General features: G+C 35.1%; 1 protein-coding gene across 1 annotated transcript; it reads right to left on the bottom strand.

Moving 5' to 3' along the window:
* Positions 1 to 10,055: 10,055 nt before the first annotated feature.
* LOC129924384 (adhesion G protein-coupled receptor E2-like) lies at positions 10,056 to 16,086 on the bottom strand. The gene is made up of 3 exons (XM_056018596.1): positions 15,530 to 16,086; positions 13,874 to 14,169; positions 10,056 to 10,282 (listed from the first exon to the last, which is right to left on the bottom strand). Exons 1-3 carry the CDS (start codon positions 16,084 to 16,086, stop codon positions 10,056 to 10,058), a joined length of 1,080 nt encoding a protein of 359 aa, XP_055874571.1.
* Positions 16,087 to 18,003: the final 1,917 nt, after the last annotated feature.

Genomic DNA, 18,003 nt, shown 5'->3' with positions numbered 1-18,003 from the left:
AACTCTACTTTACTTTTTTGCCAAGTCTTGTTAGGAAGGTTAACTGCTTCAGATGCATTCTTCTTTTTTAGGACACATTGCCTCCATCACATAGCTAGCAAGCATTTCTTGTCTGCATTGGTTGTCACTTGTCAGAACGTAGCTGCATTTCTCTTCTCACAATGTGAGCAACTTGGTAGCTTGTTCTTACCTTGACCTAACTTAACCATTTTCTCATCGTGCCCGAGCCGAGGATCATGCATGTACGTGTGGTTCGTTGCCTTTCGGAGCATAATATTAAACAAGCAAAATAAAAAAAAAAATAAAGGGAAAGAACTCCGTCTTAGAACTATATCTGTCGATAATGTACAAGTTATTTCTCTTTTTTGATATCAACCAAAATATTTAGGTAAATATATAGGTACCACAAATAATTGTTTAAATAGTTATTTAAAGTATGAACTTGATCGCAGAAGGCGTAAGGGACAGAAGAGTTCAACAATAATTTAGCCATATCTATTATTGATTCATTTCTTGTGCATGGTAATGAATAATTGTGTGAAGTTACAGGCTTATCCGAGAAAGGTGGTGAGAGAAATAACGCATACACAATTTTTACCGGACAGACAGAGAAGTAGACAGGCAGACTAATAGACTGACAGAGTGAGATGATATAAGCTTCGTAAGAAACAAAGGCATTCGGAGTGATTGCAACCATTACAAAAGTATCTCTTCCCTCAGCAAATGTTTCTAAAATATTCGTTACAGTGTCAATATCCAGGCTTCAAGTGATAGCTTCTAGAGTCTATCTAGAGTGGATTCAGGAGTGGAAGGTCCACTAGTTCTTCAAATACCTCTATAAGAATGCTGCAGGAGAAATTCCTACTATGTACATTGTGCTTGTTGATGTGACGAAAGCCTTCAACACGGTCAACAAAATATGGCTTTTCAAAATCTTAAGAAAAATTGGATGCCAATCCACGCCCTCCCAAAATAATTAAGTTCATTAAATGACGAAAATAATGTACAGTGAAATTTAATGGAGCCCAGAAAGCAACTTTTGAGGTCAGCACTTGTGTCAAACATGTATGTGTGCTAGCACCTACTCTGATAAATTCCTTTCCTGCCTACTGCATTATGCTTGCAGCGATATCAAGGAAGGTGTATTTCTCCATAAAAGATCCTCTAGAAAACAATGTAATATATCCAGATTGAGTGCATAACCAAAGTTATGAAGGAAGTAATCATGGAACTCCTCTGCGCTGATGATGCCGCTATTGTTGCTGAATCTGCTATTTAGCTTAAGACCTTAGTCGACAGACAATCTACTGCATGCCATAAATTTAACTTAAATATTATTCAAAGCAACACTTTGTTGTTAGGGAATATTTCTTGTCAAACACTGTAAATTGTTGACCATTTTTGTTATCTTTGACCCATCATTTTCAATGATCTTCTACTGGATAAAGGCATCAACAACAGGATAGCCAAGGCCATGGGCACCATGTCACGGCTGCTGATAAATGTGTCGTACAATATCTTGCTAACTACGAATTCCTAAGTTCATAGCGCTTAAGGCGAATATTAAAAATAAGATCTAAAGATAAAATAACCAATGAGGAAGTGCTGGAAAACTAGGTTGCCATGACATCCGAGCTGTTATTTGAAGTAGTTGTTTGGCTAGGACATTCTGTATGGTGATTTAATCGAAGGCAGGAAAGCCGAATTATGCAGTATGATGTATGCAGTCGCGACAAGAAGATCTTCATAATCGACAACAACAGTTTGGAAAAAGAGCCACAAAGAGAGCGAGCATAAAGGAATGGTCATCAATTGCAGATGGATAACACACTAGAAGTAAAATTAAGGGTAAAAGTGCAATAGCGCCTGTTTATTATAGATGCCCAAGCTGTGACCGCTGCTTTGTTTCAAGGATTGACCTCTTTAGTCACAATAGAATTTGCAAAGGGCAAAACTAATATCACTTTACGTAAAATGCCACAGACACAAAGCAGAGAGCTAGTTAGAGAGTGGTAAAGGTGCATCATATCTTAATCACAGTGCTTCGATGTTTTAAGCTATTTTAAATACAGGGCAAATCCTCGTGAAATTTCGTACATTTAATCATAATAAATGTATTAATGTTTATTTCAATGTTTTTAACCGACATATTTTTAATGGCCTTAAAGTTGAATTTGTTCAGTTTAATTTGTGTTTACCAATGTCTAATGTCATGTTAAAATTCACATTTGTAGTGACTTGATATATTCTTTTGTCTGACTCTTGCAATAACTTAATGTTTCTTCTCATGTTTCATCTGCAGACTTATTATTTAAATAATTATTTGTCCTTAGGATTATGTGACAAAATGCATCGGATGTTTTCCGTTCCTCAAACACATCGGTTGTGTGGAGAAGTGGGAGAGAGGTGGCTGCTGCGTAGACCCGACCAAAACTAATGCCCAGGTTTACATCTCGTTGCTCTACGAAATGAATCATATTCGTTCTACAACTAAAGATGGTCAATAACCAGTGGCGTAGCTATGGTGTGGGTAGGGGGGAATAGAAAATCCCATTGGCCTACGTTTGAGGGGGGCCCCCAAATGATGGGTATAATTTGTTTTAAAATTACATATTAAATATTACGCAAAATGCAGGATTCCCAAAGAAGGCCAACAACCAGTGGGGGGAGGAGTAGAATTGGAAAATCCCCCTGGCTCTCATATGAGGATGGCCCCTAAACGCATCTATTCAGTCTGGTCTACTCAGCTGCCTAAGAAGCCTTTATCGAAAGCGTCGAACCAAAGTGCCAACAATCGGCTGTCGGCTAGGGATCGTACACTTTCATAAGTGTACGGTTCATCATACATGAATGCCCTCCGGACCACGGTTTTCTCTAAATTTCGTCCCTCTCGTGACCGACCAGACCACAATGGTTTCGAGATTACTACACAAATTACTTTTTAAATCTATAACTATTCATTTTAATCAGTGACATAAAATCTGCTATACTAGTTGCTAATTTATACTTTAAGATTCTCATTTTCGTGATGAAGATATTTGAACCTGCATTGCTCATAAACAAATGACGAATTGGCGGACATTTAGTGGGTTACAAACTTTCATTGCAATTTTTTTGTATATATATATATATATAAATTGATATCAGACAAACATCTAAATTTAATTATTTAAATTTATTATTTCTAACATTTACACAATTTATTTCAACATAAAGGCATTTATTTAAATTTAAAATAAAAGATAGAAAATAGGCTAAACAACACACAACTTTACCACTTCGACATTATTACATAAGGCACAATACAGATTCTTGTAGAATATATCTCCTAGCGTTTTGTGAATTGTGACATAAACGCCTTGTTTATTTAACGTTTGGGGCTAATCTTCATGACATAACCTACTTTAGTTAGATTTTCTTTACAGTCACTTCAGCACATACGTATGAAGTAAAAACTATAGCAACCTAAGATTGGAACATTATTTTTAAAGTTAATTTGATTTTCTTTTGGCAATTCAAAATCGATAATTCATTACGGTTTGTTGATGGGTATCTATCTGTTGACAGCATATTGAGTTCATGGACCGGAACAGATATATCTGGACAACATCGACCGTAGATCTCACAAGTCGGTCTGTCGCAGTGACATCTCTGGCACCTGAGCTGCCTCATAGTCTGATCTCCAGGCACGTACACATAAGCGTTACGTCTGGGACATAAGCTTAGCTGAAACTCGAATGCTAAAAGATTTGTTTTATTCCATCATATAAAACCAGAATCGACTGGATTTTGTTGATTAACAATCACATCAAATAAAACAATTAGTCACACAAACTTCTGTAAGAAAAAGGAAATAGCCATAATACTTTATATTTTTTAATTAAAATGTGTAATTTCATGTTTGGAATACTTTGTAACAAACAAAAAAAGACGATTTTATAGAAGAAGAACAAGTATTCTGTTGAAATTGTGTTTTATGTCTTTATATCATTAGTGTGAAGGAAATATCTATTTCAGACGTCTCACTTCTATACAGCAACAAAAAGTTTCAAAAAAGGTGGAAAGCACAATAGAGATCGCATTACATATTTGATGCTATTAAATATTGTTGACGTAACTGTAATTGTATGTACATACCTAATCTTTACCTTTACCTATTCCTTAGTCTGGTGGGCCACCACGCTAGATTTGTCGACCGTCTTTCTCCATTCCTCTCTGTGTTTTGACTTAGTTAGAACCTCTTTCAATGACAGGCCCGTCCATTTTTAAAAATGTTATCCTTCCATTGCTTTCTTTGTCTGCCTCTTCTTCTATTTCCTGGTACTGTTCCCTGAAAGAGGGTCTTTGCGAGCCCCAAAGATCTTGTAATATGGCCATAGATTTGTAGCTTTTTTTTTTTATATACAATAGTTAGCAGGTCAACATGGGGTCCAATGGCTACTGTAACCCTGTCTCTAATCTCTTTGTTTGTGATGCTGGAGGGGATTTTAAACCAAAAGCCCTTCTGAATGAGGGTTTTAATTTTAAGTCATCTGGAGGGGCTTTAAAACAAAACAAAAAATCTCTTGACTACACGCACAGCATCTGGTGACTATTGTATGTTTTAGTCTTATATTGAAGAGAAGGGCTTTATCATAAAAAATTCGAAAAATCCTCCTTGGCTACGCTCTTGGAATTTAGGGGATTTTCGTTAGCATTATTTTTTTGTTTTATATAGGGGGGGGGGGTTAGTAGCGAAATTTCCCGACAGGGGATTGTAAAGTTAAAACCCCTCTATTAATAGTGAATAGTTGTAAACACGGTGTATTTTTATTAAAAACTGCTTGCATAGTTAATTTTAGAAAATTAAATTTTTCGCTTTTAGAAAAGAAAAAACCTTGAAAGATCTAAAATATCATGATGTGGGATTTTCAATATCTTTTCTAGTTTACGAGATCTAAACGGGACGGACGGACATACCACACAAAACTAATTGCGTCTATTCCCCTTTTCGGGACTGCTAGAAATGTTTCAAATTATCTTTCTTTTTCAACAGCCAACGTAGTATGTAAGACCTCTATTAGCTTTGTATTTCTGTATGTCACCAGTCACAATCAGATATTTTTTTAAATATGAAAAGGTATTGAAATGTGGATTTTTCATTTTCTAAAACAGACAAATACATGTATTATGAGCAGAATTCGCAATATCGATAATTAATGTTATTTGACTTTGGTTTGGCCAATAATAGAATATGAATCCTCTGTTTGAGACCTCTCAACTCAAAAAAAAAAACAAAACATTAAGAAACTGAAACAGACACAAAATAGAGCAGTGAGATTTATAACAAATGAATATTCACATTTGACTAGAGTAACACCTTTAGTAAAATCACTAAATTTAGAAAGCCTTCAGGGTAGAAGACTCAAAAGTAATGTAGCAGTTATACATATAACACTGAACCATAATCTTTAAATACAAAAACAAAATTTAATAAAAAACTCAGAAAGACACAAAGATAAAGGCACATCCTAGTTCCATATGCTAGGACAAATTTGTACAAATGCTCTTTCTTCCCTCGTGATATTAGAGCATGGAATACATTGTCTGAGTTAGACAGGAAAACCAGTGACTTGTCAATGCAGTAAGGACAGTGCGATACAATGAGTCCAAGACAGCAATGCAGTAAGGACAGTGCGATACAATAAGTCCAGGACAGCAATGCAGTAAGGACAGTGCGATACAATAAGTCCAGGACAGCAATGCAGTAAGGACAGTGCGATACAATAAGTCCAGGACAGCAATGCAGTAAGGACAGTGCGATACAATAAGTCCAGGACAGCAATGCAGTAAGGACAGTGCGATACAATAAGTCCAGGACAGCAATGCAGTAAGGACAGTGCGATACAATGAGTCCAAGACAGCAATGCAGTAAGGGCAGTGCGATACAATAAGTCCAAGACAGCAATGCAGTAAGGACAGTGCAGTACAATGAGTCCAGGACAGCAATGCAGTAAGGACAGTGCGATACAATAAGTCCAGGACAGCAATGCAGTAAGGACAGTGCGATACAATAAGTCCAGGACAGCAATGCAGTAAGGACAGTGCGATACAATGAGTCCAAGACAGCAATGCAGTAAGGGCAGTGCGATACAATAAGTCCAAGACAGCAATGCAGTAAGGACAGTGCAGTACAATGAGTCCAAGACAGCAATGCAGTAAGGACAGTGCAGTACAATGAGTCCAAGACAGCAATGCAGTAAGGACAGTGCAGTACAATAAGTCCAAGACAGCAATGCAGTAAGGACAGTGCGATACAATAAGTCCAAGACAGCAATGCAGTAAGGACAGTGCGATACAATAAGTCCAGGACAGCAATGCAGTAAGGACAGTGCGATACAATGAGTCCAAGACAGCAATGCAGTAAGGGCAGTGCGATACAATAAGTCCAAGACAGCAATGCAGTAAGGACAGTGCAGTACAATGAGTCCAAGACAGCAATGCAGTAAGGACAGTGCAGTACAATGAGTCCAAGACAGCAATGCAGTAAGGGCAGTGCGATACAATAAGTCCAAGACAGCAATGCAGTAAGGACAGTGCGATACAATGAGTCCAAGACAGCAATGCAGTAAGGGCAGTGCGATACAATAAGTCCAAGACAGCAATGCAGTAAGGACAGTGCGATACAATAAGTCCAGGACAGCAATGCAGTAAGGACAGTGCGATACAATAAGTCCAGGACAGCAATGCAGTAAGGACAGTGCGATACAATGAGTCCAAGACAGCAATGCAGTAAGGGCAGTGCGATACAATAAGTCCAAGACAGCAATGCAGTAAGGACAGTGCGATACAATAAGTCCAGGACAGCAATGCAGTAAGGACAGTGCTATACAATGAGTCCAAGACAGCAATGCAGTAAGGACAGTGCGATACAATGAGTCCAAGACAGCAAGACAAATAAGAACGATGCGGTACAAGATGTCCAAGACAGGTAGTGATGGGAACTAAACTAATTTTTTTTAGTTAAACTAAAACTAAGTTTGAACTAAAAAAAAGTAATTAAACTTTTAGTTAATCACAAATTGAAAAAATTAGTTAAACTAAACTAAGAAACATTAGTTAAACTTTTACTAACTATTTTGACCTTTTTTAAGGACGAAACACCCAAACATTAAAAATATAAAGCACAACCAATCTCTTTAGCAAAATGTAATAAACATTTATTTGTGCACATGAAAAAAGATTTAAATGTCTTTAATGGGATAGATGTAGATCTTAATAGAATCACTAGAATGATACTAGTATAGAAAGAAATTAGAAGTAATTGTCCATGTTCTAATATAAGTTGCCTTTAGAAGTAGGCCTAGCCTAATGATAAAACTGCATGTTGACTCAACTAACTCTAGATTCTAGAATATTCTGGATCTAATATCTTCTACAAACGAAATGATCAGAAATATAATCTGGATCTAAAATTAGATCTAGCTACTAGACCTAGATCAAATAATTAATATTTAAATCTAAAAATAATCTAAGAAATACTAGTTACTACTACTACTACTAGATTTAGATCTAACTCTACTATAATTATGATTATAACTAGATATGAGTATTTAGATCTATATACTCTAGTAGATAATACTAGATCTAGATCTAATATAACATCTAGATAGTAGATATAAGTATAATTATAATAGAAGTAGATGTAGATCTAGTCTAGATTTAGTTAATTTAGTATTAGATCTAGTATAGTGCCGACTATTATTAGTATTATAGTCATTATAGATCTATCATCTATGCATCTTAGGTCTTAGTATAATAAGTAATCTAGATATATCTAGATCTAGACTCTAATTCTAGAATAGTAGAATCTCTAAACTAATAGTCTAAATAGATCTAGTCTAATCAAGTAAAGTAATATAGATTTCAATTAATAGATCTATATTATTGACTTATAATTTTAAATTTACATCTAGATCTAAGATTAAGACTACTAAGAGTTAGAATCTACTTAAGACTAAAATAATTAAATATAGACTATACTATAGATCTAATAGTAGTGGGCCTAATAGACTAATACTAATAGACTAGTCACTAGACGTCACTAGACTCTAGCTCTAGATCTATCTAGTAAAAAGTTTTAAAATAAAAAGAGTCGACATTTCTTTTAGATCTATAGTAAAGCAAAATTCTTTGCCTGCAGCTATACAGGAACACACTGGTGTTTAATTAATAAAAAGCAGAATTAATGTAGATCTATAGAAGCAAGGAATTATCAGAATTTATCAAGCAGCGAAACTTGCTAGAAATATAATGAACACGTTTATTTTTCTTGCCTTTCAAATACCTTGAATTGGCGGGAATAGCGGCCATTATAGGGTAAAGGTCAAAAGGCTTTCTAGTGACCTGTGCACCCTCTAGTTTATTCTCCTCTCTATTGTTCATTATTTTTATTCTCCAAATTACATAGATCTAAATATTTATTAGTATGTGTGTTAAAAAAGTTTGTAAAATTTGTAATTAAACTTTTTAGTTTGTAACTAAAAAAAAATAATTAAACTAGGATTTTAACTAAACTTTTTTTTTTAATTAGACTTTGGCCTTAACTAATTTTATTTAGTTAAACTAAAAGTTAGCAACTTTTTAGTTAGCTTTTGCCCATCACTAAAGACAGGAAGGCAATAATGACGGTGCGGTACAATGAGTCCAGGACAGCAAGGAAATAAAGACAGTGCGGTACAAAGTGAGTTATCGAGAATGTAGCTATACAAGTCCTAGAAGCAGACAGACACTTGTAGTGTTTAGTAATCGGTTCTGTTATTTGCAAGAAAACATTTCAAGTTAGTGTAACCAATTATGTTGTATTGGCTGTTGATGTATTTAATTATTAAACCGCCCCATTGTTATTTGAAACTCTTGTGGTCAAGTTTATGTGTTGTGTTGAGCAGTTTTTACAGAAGGCCTGGTAGAGAAAAGCGTAACAATATAATAATATAAAACTGTTTCTTACTATAACAAAAAAATAAACTTTTTTTTTTTTAAACTCTCATTGTAATGTTACAAACTCGTAAAAAAAATATCTTTCATTTAAAGCAGAAACACTTGTCAACATAGGTTCCCTTTAATACTAATGATTTTAAAATGATAATTATTGTTTTTTTTATATATATATATTTTTAAGCATGATGACGTCTCCAAAGAGAAGAATAAAGAGTGACAACTCTCTTGTTGCACACAAAGGCTAAAAATATGGCCAGTCCTTGAAGTCCGTTTAGTACAAGAGCAATAAACCTGTGATAAAAAAGTAAAAATACTGCAAACATATAATACAAAAAAAAGGGGAAGAAGTCAACACTTACGACTGTATCTCTCAAAATTGTAGAAATTATTTCAGTTTTTCAATATCAAACAAAATAATTGTAGTTCAATAATTAGTTGACTGATTAGTTAATTTTTTAGTTGATTCATGTTTTTGTAAGGTTTAATAAACAATTATTTAATATTTCAACTTGACCCTAGAACTGGTGTTAGAGAAATAACGTGTAGAAATATTTAAAGGGACAAAACCTAACATACGTCTGAGAATAGTGAAGAGTTAATTTCCCTTATTGTCAAATAAAATAATTAATAACCAATAATCAAATGACTGATTGGTTAGTTTTTTTAATGATTCGTGTATTGTCTACGCCAATGAATAAATGCGCAAAGTTTCAACTTGATCCTATAATGAGTTTAGGAGAAATAACGTGTTCAAACTTTTTACCAGACAGACAGACTACTCACATTTGTAAAATAAAGTGTCAACGCTACGTTTAAAAACGACATTTTTAAGACTAAGACTAAGACTAAGACTGCTTTATTGATCCTTACGGAAATTTGTTATGATTACAAGGACTCGTTTCTCATATAAAGACAACACAACAGAAAAATACACATAAATACAACAGACAACATAAAGAGTTCATTGAACTAAGCTAATACGAGGGTTAGGATTTAGAAAAGAATGGCATCCTTTTTTTTTAATAAAACAACTGAGACAACGTTTTAAAAATGCCGTCTTTATCTTTTCAAAATTATTACCCGAAAATCTTATTATCCGAGAATTCAGCCAGAACAGCCACAATCCAGAACATTCCTGTCACTGTAGATAGCTTGATGTAGATGGTCATTGTAAAGTCTGGAGCTGTGCTGGGCAGAAAATCGGACTGAAGTCTTCGGACACTGTAAATTTTGTAAACGGCCACAAGAAAGAAGGAGACATTGATCAAAGTTATCACAAACAATGGAGCAGCTACAGTGATTCCTGGAAGGAAGAAAGAAGGAGACGTTGATCAAAGTTATCACAAACAATGGAGTAGCTACAGTGAGTCCTGGAAGGAAGAAAGAAGGAGATGTTGATCAAAGTTATCACAAACAATGGAGTAGCTACAGTGAGTCCTGGAAGGAAGAAAGAAGGAGATGTTGATCAAAGTTATCACAAACAATGGAGTAGCTACAGTGAGTCCTGGAAGGAAGAAAGAAGGAGACATTGATCAAAGTTATCACAAACAATGGAGCAGCTACAGTGATTCCTGGAAGGAAGAAAGAAGGAGACGTTGATCAAAGTTATCACAAACAATGGAGTAGATACAGTGAGTCCTGGAAGGAAGAAAGAAGGAGACGTTGATCAAAGTTATCACAAACAATGGAGCAGCTACAGTGAGTCCTGGAAGGAAGAAAGAAGGAGACGTTGATAAAAGTTATCACAAACAATGGAGTAGCTACAGTGAGTCCTGGAAGGAAGAAAGAAGGAGATGTTGATCAAAGTTATCACAAACAATGGAGTAGCTACAGTGAGTCCTGGAAGGAAGAAAGAAGGAGACATTGATCAAAGTTATCACAAACAATGGAGCAGCTACAGTGAGTCCTGGAAGGAAGAAAGAAGGAGACGTTGATCAAAGTTATCACAAACAATGGAGCAGCTACAGTGAGTCCTGGAAGGAAGAAAGATGGAGACATTGATCAAAGTTATCACAAACAATGGAGTAGCTACAGTGAGTCCTGGAAGGAAGAAAGAAGGAGACGTTGATCAAAGTTATCACAAACAATGGAGCAGCTACAGTGAGTCCTGGAAGGAAGAAAGAAGGAGACGTTGATCAAAGTTATCACAAACAATGGAGCAGCTACAGTGAGTCCTGGAAGGAAGAAAGATGGAGACATTGATCAAAGTTATCACAAACAATGGAGTAGCTACAGTGAGTCCTGGAAGGAAGAAAGAAGGAGACGTTGATCAAAGTTATCACAAACAATGGAGTAGCTACAGTGAGTCCTGGAAGGAAGAAAGAAGGAGATGTTGATCAAAGTTATCACAAACAATGGAGTAGCTACAGTAAGTCCTGGAAGGAAGAAAGAAGGAGACATTGATCAAAGTTATTACAAACAATGGAGTAGCTACAGTGAGTCCTGGAAGGAAGAAAGAAGGAGACGTTGATCAAAGTTATCACAAACAATGGAGCAGCTACAGTGAGTCCTGGAAGGAAGAAAGAAGGAGACGTTGATCAAAGTTATCACAAACAATAGAGCAGCTACAGTGAGTCCTGGAAGGAAGAAAGAAGGAGACGTTGATCAAAGTTATCACAAACAATGGAGCAGCTACAGTGAGTCCTGGAAGGAAGAAAGAAGGAGACGTTGATCAAAGTTATCACAAACAATGGAGCAGCTACAGTGAGTCCTGGAAGGAAGAAAGATGGAGACATTGATCAAAGTTATCACAAACAATGGAGTAGCTACAGTGAGTCCTGGAAGGAAGAAAGAAGGAGACGTTGATCAAAGTTATCACAAACAATGGAGTAGCTACAGTGAGTCCTGGAAGGAAGAAAGAAGGAGATGTTGATCAAAGTTATCACAAACAATGGAGTAGCTACAGTGAGTCCTGGAAGGAAGAAAGAAGGAGACATTGATCAAAGTTATTACAAACAATGGAGTAGCTACAGTGAGTCCTGGAAGGAAGAAAGAAGGAGACGTTGATCAAAGTTATCACAAACAATGGAGCAGCTACAGTGAGTCCTTGAAGGAAGAAAGAAGGAGACATTGATCAAAGTTATCACAAACAATGGAGCAGCTACAGTGAGTCCTGGAAGGAAGAAAGAAGGAGACGTTGATCAAAGTTATCACAAACAATGGAGCAGCTACAGTGAGTCCTTGAAGGAAGAAAGAAGGAGACATTGATCAAAGTTATCACAAACAATGGAGCAGCTACAGTGAGTCCTGGAAGGAAGAAAGAAGGAGACGTTGATCAAAGTTATCACAAACAATGGAGCAGCTACAGTGAGTCCTGGAAGGAAGAAAGAAGGAGACGTTGATCAAAGTTATCACAAACAATGGAGTTTTAAACCCCCTACAGAGGTTTTTGCAGTTAAATCGCCCTTTTCTATAAAACAAAACAAAAAAAGGAAACGAAAATCCACAAATTCCAACAGCAGAGTTAAGGAAAATTTTGATTTTAAAACCCCCTCCAAAATTTACGATAAACCCCCTCTTCAATATAAAAAAAAGCAAATTACACACTAAAAGGTCTATGAGCGTAGCCAAAGGGGTTTTGAGTTTAATTCCCCCCCCCCTTTCCAGTTGGGGTTTGAAGCTAAAAAGTACCTATTCAATATAAAAAAAAGCAAATTACACACTATAAAATCTATGAGCGTAGTTTAAAACCCCTCAACAGATGATTTTGACGAAAAAAACTTTCCTTTTCGATATAAAATCTAAAGCGAAATACAGGCATGTAATTCCAGGAGCGTAGTCAATAAAGGTTACAAATTTCTACCAGTGGCTTGGGCCCCATTAATAAAGTGTGAATAGTCTTCTGCCGAAATTGAAAAACACTTAATGTGGCTCAACAAAGATGGCTAAGACAGATTTTAGGAGTCAGTCATAGAGATCGGGACTAAATCAAAGAAATCCTATGCCGAACTGGGAGTCGACCCCTTAGTAAGGTTGTGACAGAGCGTCGCATGAGGTTTTGCGGGACATGAATTACGCAAAATAAAAGTTGTGGAAACAGCTTGCCAGAAAATGCGCCGAACGGCGCGAGAGGGTCTAAGTCAGTAAGAATAGCACATTAGGTTTTTGAAATAAAACTTTTTAATAGCAGGTAAATGCTCTGTAGATACCTCAGAATATGCATTTTTTTGGCTTTCAAGACCAGAAATAGTGCTCGGCGGCGGGGCTTCGCCCCGCGCTGGGGGAGCACTGCGAGCTCCCCCAGACCCCTTTGCTAGCAAGGGCAGGTAGTCTACACGTTTCCCACTAACTCCGAGAAGAATCTATTCTAGGGCACATTAAACGTCTTCCGAAAGGGTCAGAATGTAATAAAGATTAATTATGTACACACACACACATATTTTTTTCCCAATCCCCCCCCCTCGAAAAAAAATCCTGGCTACGCCCATGACATATATATATATATATATATTTGGCGGGGGGGGGAGGAGAGAAAAAATCGCCGCTGAAAAAAAGTCTTGACTATGCCCATGATATAATATACATATATAAATATATTATATATATATATATATATATATATATATATATATATATATATATATATATATATATATACTCTAATTAATATTAATTTGTCTTATTTTACCATTCTATAATCTAATATCTAGGTTCATCAACTTATAGCAAAAATTTTTTTTTTCAAACTCTGACTTATGTCATTGTCTTTATTTTCCTTCCTTTTTTATACCATTTTACCGGTTCAACATTTCTCTGTATAGTTTTCTCCTTTTTATTCTTTTTCACTCTATTTTAGTGCTAAAAGAAATATGATTTTAAAAAAAGTTAACGAAGAGCATATTCTACGATTAAAATAATTAAATCTGTTTTATTATTTTTTTTTTATCTTACTTACCAATTAATAAAGGAGAGTCTATATAACACTGTTCATTACCATAACCGAATTCTCTTCCTTGTGATGTGAAATGGTTATATGTTAAAACTGCACTGACAACTAAGACAGGTAAAATGAATGAACCACTCAACCATTTCCAGGTACCATGAGTCATATCTCGTTGATTGTTCATTCCCATACTGACAGTAAAAACTCGAACCATGTTAAAACTGCAGATGAAGTTCCATGAGAAGTTCCACAACCACAGGAAGTGCGTCATAACACCAATGAGTTTACATAGAATACTGGGAGCAGAACTAGAAATAAAAATAAAGTTTCAGTAATTTGCATAATCTTAATACAAATATTTTATAATTTTTTTTTCATTTGAGAAATAAACATCTTTTTCCTGTTTTGAGATTATTTATTTTTAAGATATACATTTTCAACATGTATTTGCAAGTTGTCTAATCTCAAAGCAATCGCTATCAACCCATACCTCATTTAAAAAAAATATATATATTGATGTCAAAATAATTTGTATTGAACATTTTTCAAGAAGTATTGAATTAGGGATAATCACTAGTGCTTTCCAAATTATTATACTGGGGAGATTTGTTCTTTTTAACCAAAGTAACAATGTACATCTGTAATGTTCTTATCGAGTTAATTGTTATAGTAGGCCTGATAACCGACCTGCAACGTCACAACATGTGGGCAGTTTAGAACAATAGCTAGTTGGAACAGGTCTGTAAGACTTGGCTACGAGCTATTCGTCTAAATTGGTGGTGTATTTTTATGAACAATCTGCTTGCATAGTTAATTTTTTAAATTAAATGTTTTACTTTCAAAAAAGAAAAAAAGTAGCTATTGCATCAGAATTTTGAAAGGTCTAAAATTTCAAGATGTCTTAATTTCAAGATGTCTTATTTTAATTTGCTTTTCAAGTTTCTAAGCTCTAAATAGGATGGGTGGAAAGAAAGACCGCATATAACCAATAGCGGATATTCCCATTAGTCAAGTAATTACTGGTAAATTAATACTTTAGTATCAAGAAATAAAACAAAATACGTTTAAGTTTTGTCCCCTTAGATAGTTGTGCCTCTTTGTTCTCCCAAACCTTTTCTCGGATCAACTTTACATTTTCCACATTTATTTACTGTACCGGATTAACAATCAATGACTAGTTTTGTAATCATTCAATATTAGTAATAGATAAGCTCTTTTTTTTTAAGTTTGTAAATTTTGCATGCTTTATATTAGGAGGATCCTAGCAATGGAATCGAGATGCTACAGAAGGTTCCTTGGTATTACATTTAAAGACCGCATCCCAAACCAAGAGATTAGAGACAGGGTTACTGCAGTGATCGGAGCCCATGATGACCTGCTAACTATCGTAAAAAAAATAATCGCAAGCTAAAAATCTATGGCCATATTACAAGGTCTTCGGTGCTCGCAAAGACCTTCCTTCAGAGAACAGTATCAGGAAAAAAAGAAGAGACAGACAGAAAAAGCGATGGGAAGACAACGTACAAGAATGGACGGGCCTGTCATTGAAAGAGGTTCTAACTAAGGCAAAACACAGAGAGGAAAGGATAAAGACGGTCGACAAATCTAGAATGGTGGCCCAACAGATAAGGGATAGGTAAAGGTAAATATTGTTTAAATTAAACTTACGTGTAAGCGCTAATCATCAGAGAGACTTGTGCCGAGAGAAGACTAAAGCTGAGAAACATGTTGTTTACACCAGCATTTGTTCTCAAGACCGGAAACATGCAGTATGTCAACAAGGTCAGTAGTAGACATACAATTGAGATGAGAAAACAGAGCAAGGTTAAGATGTTTTCAACCATACAAAGAGTTTCCTTGCAATGGTCTGCAAGTCTCGCAGTGTCTTTCACTTCTTTTAATTTCCTATCCAACAGGGCAACGCACACATCAAGATTTTCATTTGTATCCACATTCACCATGATCAAATCTCTATTCTCTGTTATTTTTATCTTAGTGACTTTAAAGTCTATTGTTATTGTTACGTTAGGGGGAACTGCTTTCTCGTCAACAACCACCTGATATTGTGTTGTGTTCAAACGCACATAACTGCATGACGTTAGCTCGTTTATGTAAACTATATTCTTCATGTCACTCTCAAAACAAGTCACAATATCTACATTAGTAAAGTTTTCAGTGCACAGATTTTCAGTATCCACAAAAGTTGTAAAGTTAAAAATCGTCATAGTATTCTCAAAACATGTCAATCTCATTATAACAAAAGGTTTTAATGTTATATTTATATAGGTACCCTCTAAAAGTAATTCTTTTAGTAATATTTCAGTAATAAAATGTGATTCGAATTGCCTTCTTAGAAAGTTCGTTGCATTAATGATTTGGACAATCATTCTGACCGAAAATATATATGGAGTGTCTTCAAATTTAGAAATGTTCTTTGCAAGACCAACATGTACACAGTGTTGCATAATGCTATTATAGAAACTTTGTAGTTTGACTATCAGCTGAAAATATATCAAGTATAATAAAGCAACTTTTCTTGTTTGATGAAATGATCAATTATTTAAAAAAAACATAGTTAGTTGTTACATATAATAAAACATATTATTAATGTATTTTTAAAACAGGCTTTTGCTAGTCGGATCCGATAAGATATACAGGTTTCGATAATGTAAGCATAAATATCAGAAAAAAAAAGCAAAGTTCCCATTTCAGACCATGCAATGTGTAGAGCAGATGATGTTAAGGTCATCTGTTTATTTGGCCAATGGCTAACGGGTAGTTTGTCAAGAAAGATACTTTGGTGAAGAAAGGTACATTAGTGAAGAAAAAAACATTGGTGAAGAAAGATACTTTGGTGAAGAAAGATACTTTGGTGAAGAAAGATACTTTGGTGAAGAAAGATACTTTGGTGAAGAAAGATTCATTGGTGAAGAAAGATACATTGGTGAAGAAAGATACTTTGGTGAAGAAGGATACATTGCACCTCACATCGTAAGCTTTGATCACATGAAGCTTGTCAGCCTAGTAAGTTCGTATACATGAAAGGTAGTTCTACGTAATCACCTACCACCTGACTTTATTAATGCTTCTGGGAGAGAAAATTATACGTTATTTTCAAATGTAAATTCTTCTGAGCCACAAGCTACTGACAATGTAGTTGAAGGCTCTTTTATCTCACGGCCATTCAAATCCCATACTAAAAGATGAAATTTACATTGTTTGTAATGATATGACATATAATTACTTGAATAAAATGTCCAACTATTACACTTCAAATAAAATACAACATTAAAATAGACCCCCGAAGTAGTCCACCCAGGCAGGTAAAAAGGCAGATTTCAATATTTTCAGATAGAATAGCAGAATGAAAATCATTCAAAGGCAAAAGATATAGAAGAATGGAGAAAGAAAGTAGACCAGTCCAGCAGACCAAGGGATAGATGAAAGTGAAGGAGAAGTTCGATGTGATCCTGGCCTAACTGATGCCATATAATGATTATCTAATTGATCTAATTGTTCTGTAAAGGGTCAATCTCTTATTCAAAGCCTAAAGAAGAAAAATGTGAATTCCCGCTACGGGCAGCACAGCAATGCACACGATAATATGAAAAACTACTTATTAATTGTTGTTTTAAATTTTGTTCCGCTTATATGTATATTAAATTTTTTTTTCTATAAAAGTAAAAGTAAACCTTTTTTTGTAAATATACTAGTTAGACTGACAGAACTTACTACTGCAATACAATTTTTAAAAATATTAACAAAAAATCTAAAATCTTTGCATAAATGTGTTACAAATATGGTAAATGGTTGCGTCCGTTACTAAATTGCCTCCCGTGTTTGTTACTATTAATAGCGAATAGTTGTAAAAATGGTGTATTTTTATGAAAATACTGCTTGCATAGTTGATTTTAAAAATTTAAATTTTCACTTTCAAAAAATAAAAAGAGTAGCTGATGCATCAGAGCTTTGAATTGTCTAAAATATCATAATGTAGGATTTTCAATGTATTTTCTAATTTACGAGATCTAAACGGGACGGACAGAGGAACGGGTAGACCACTCAAATCTAATACAGTCTATTCCAATTTCTGGGGTCGTTAAAAATCTATTAACATCACCTGTGAGATAATGGTTTCCATA

This window comes from Biomphalaria glabrata, chromosome 2, assembly GCF_947242115.1.
Source record: "Biomphalaria glabrata chromosome 2, xgBioGlab47.1, whole genome shotgun sequence".
In the NCBI taxonomy this organism is placed as follows: Eukaryota; Metazoa; Mollusca; class Gastropoda; family Planorbidae; genus Biomphalaria; species Biomphalaria glabrata.
Note: the sequence above shows the minus strand (reverse complement) of the source record. Positions and strands in the feature narration are given on the sequence as shown.

Bases quoted from the DNA above. Each gene is read 5' to 3' on its own strand.
- LOC129924384 (XM_056018596.1), bottom strand. From the start codon at position 16,086: ATGACGATTTTTAACTTTACAACTTTTGTGGATACTGAAAATCTGTGC. The intron at 14,170-15,529 runs GTAAGTTTAATT...TTTTATTTCTAG, and splicing joins CTGATGATTAGCGCTTACAC to TTCTGCTCCCAGTATTCTAT. The intron at 10,283-13,873 runs GTAAGTAAGATA...TCTTCCTTCCAG, and splicing joins AGACTCTCCTTTATTAATTG to GAATCACTGTAGCTGCTCCA.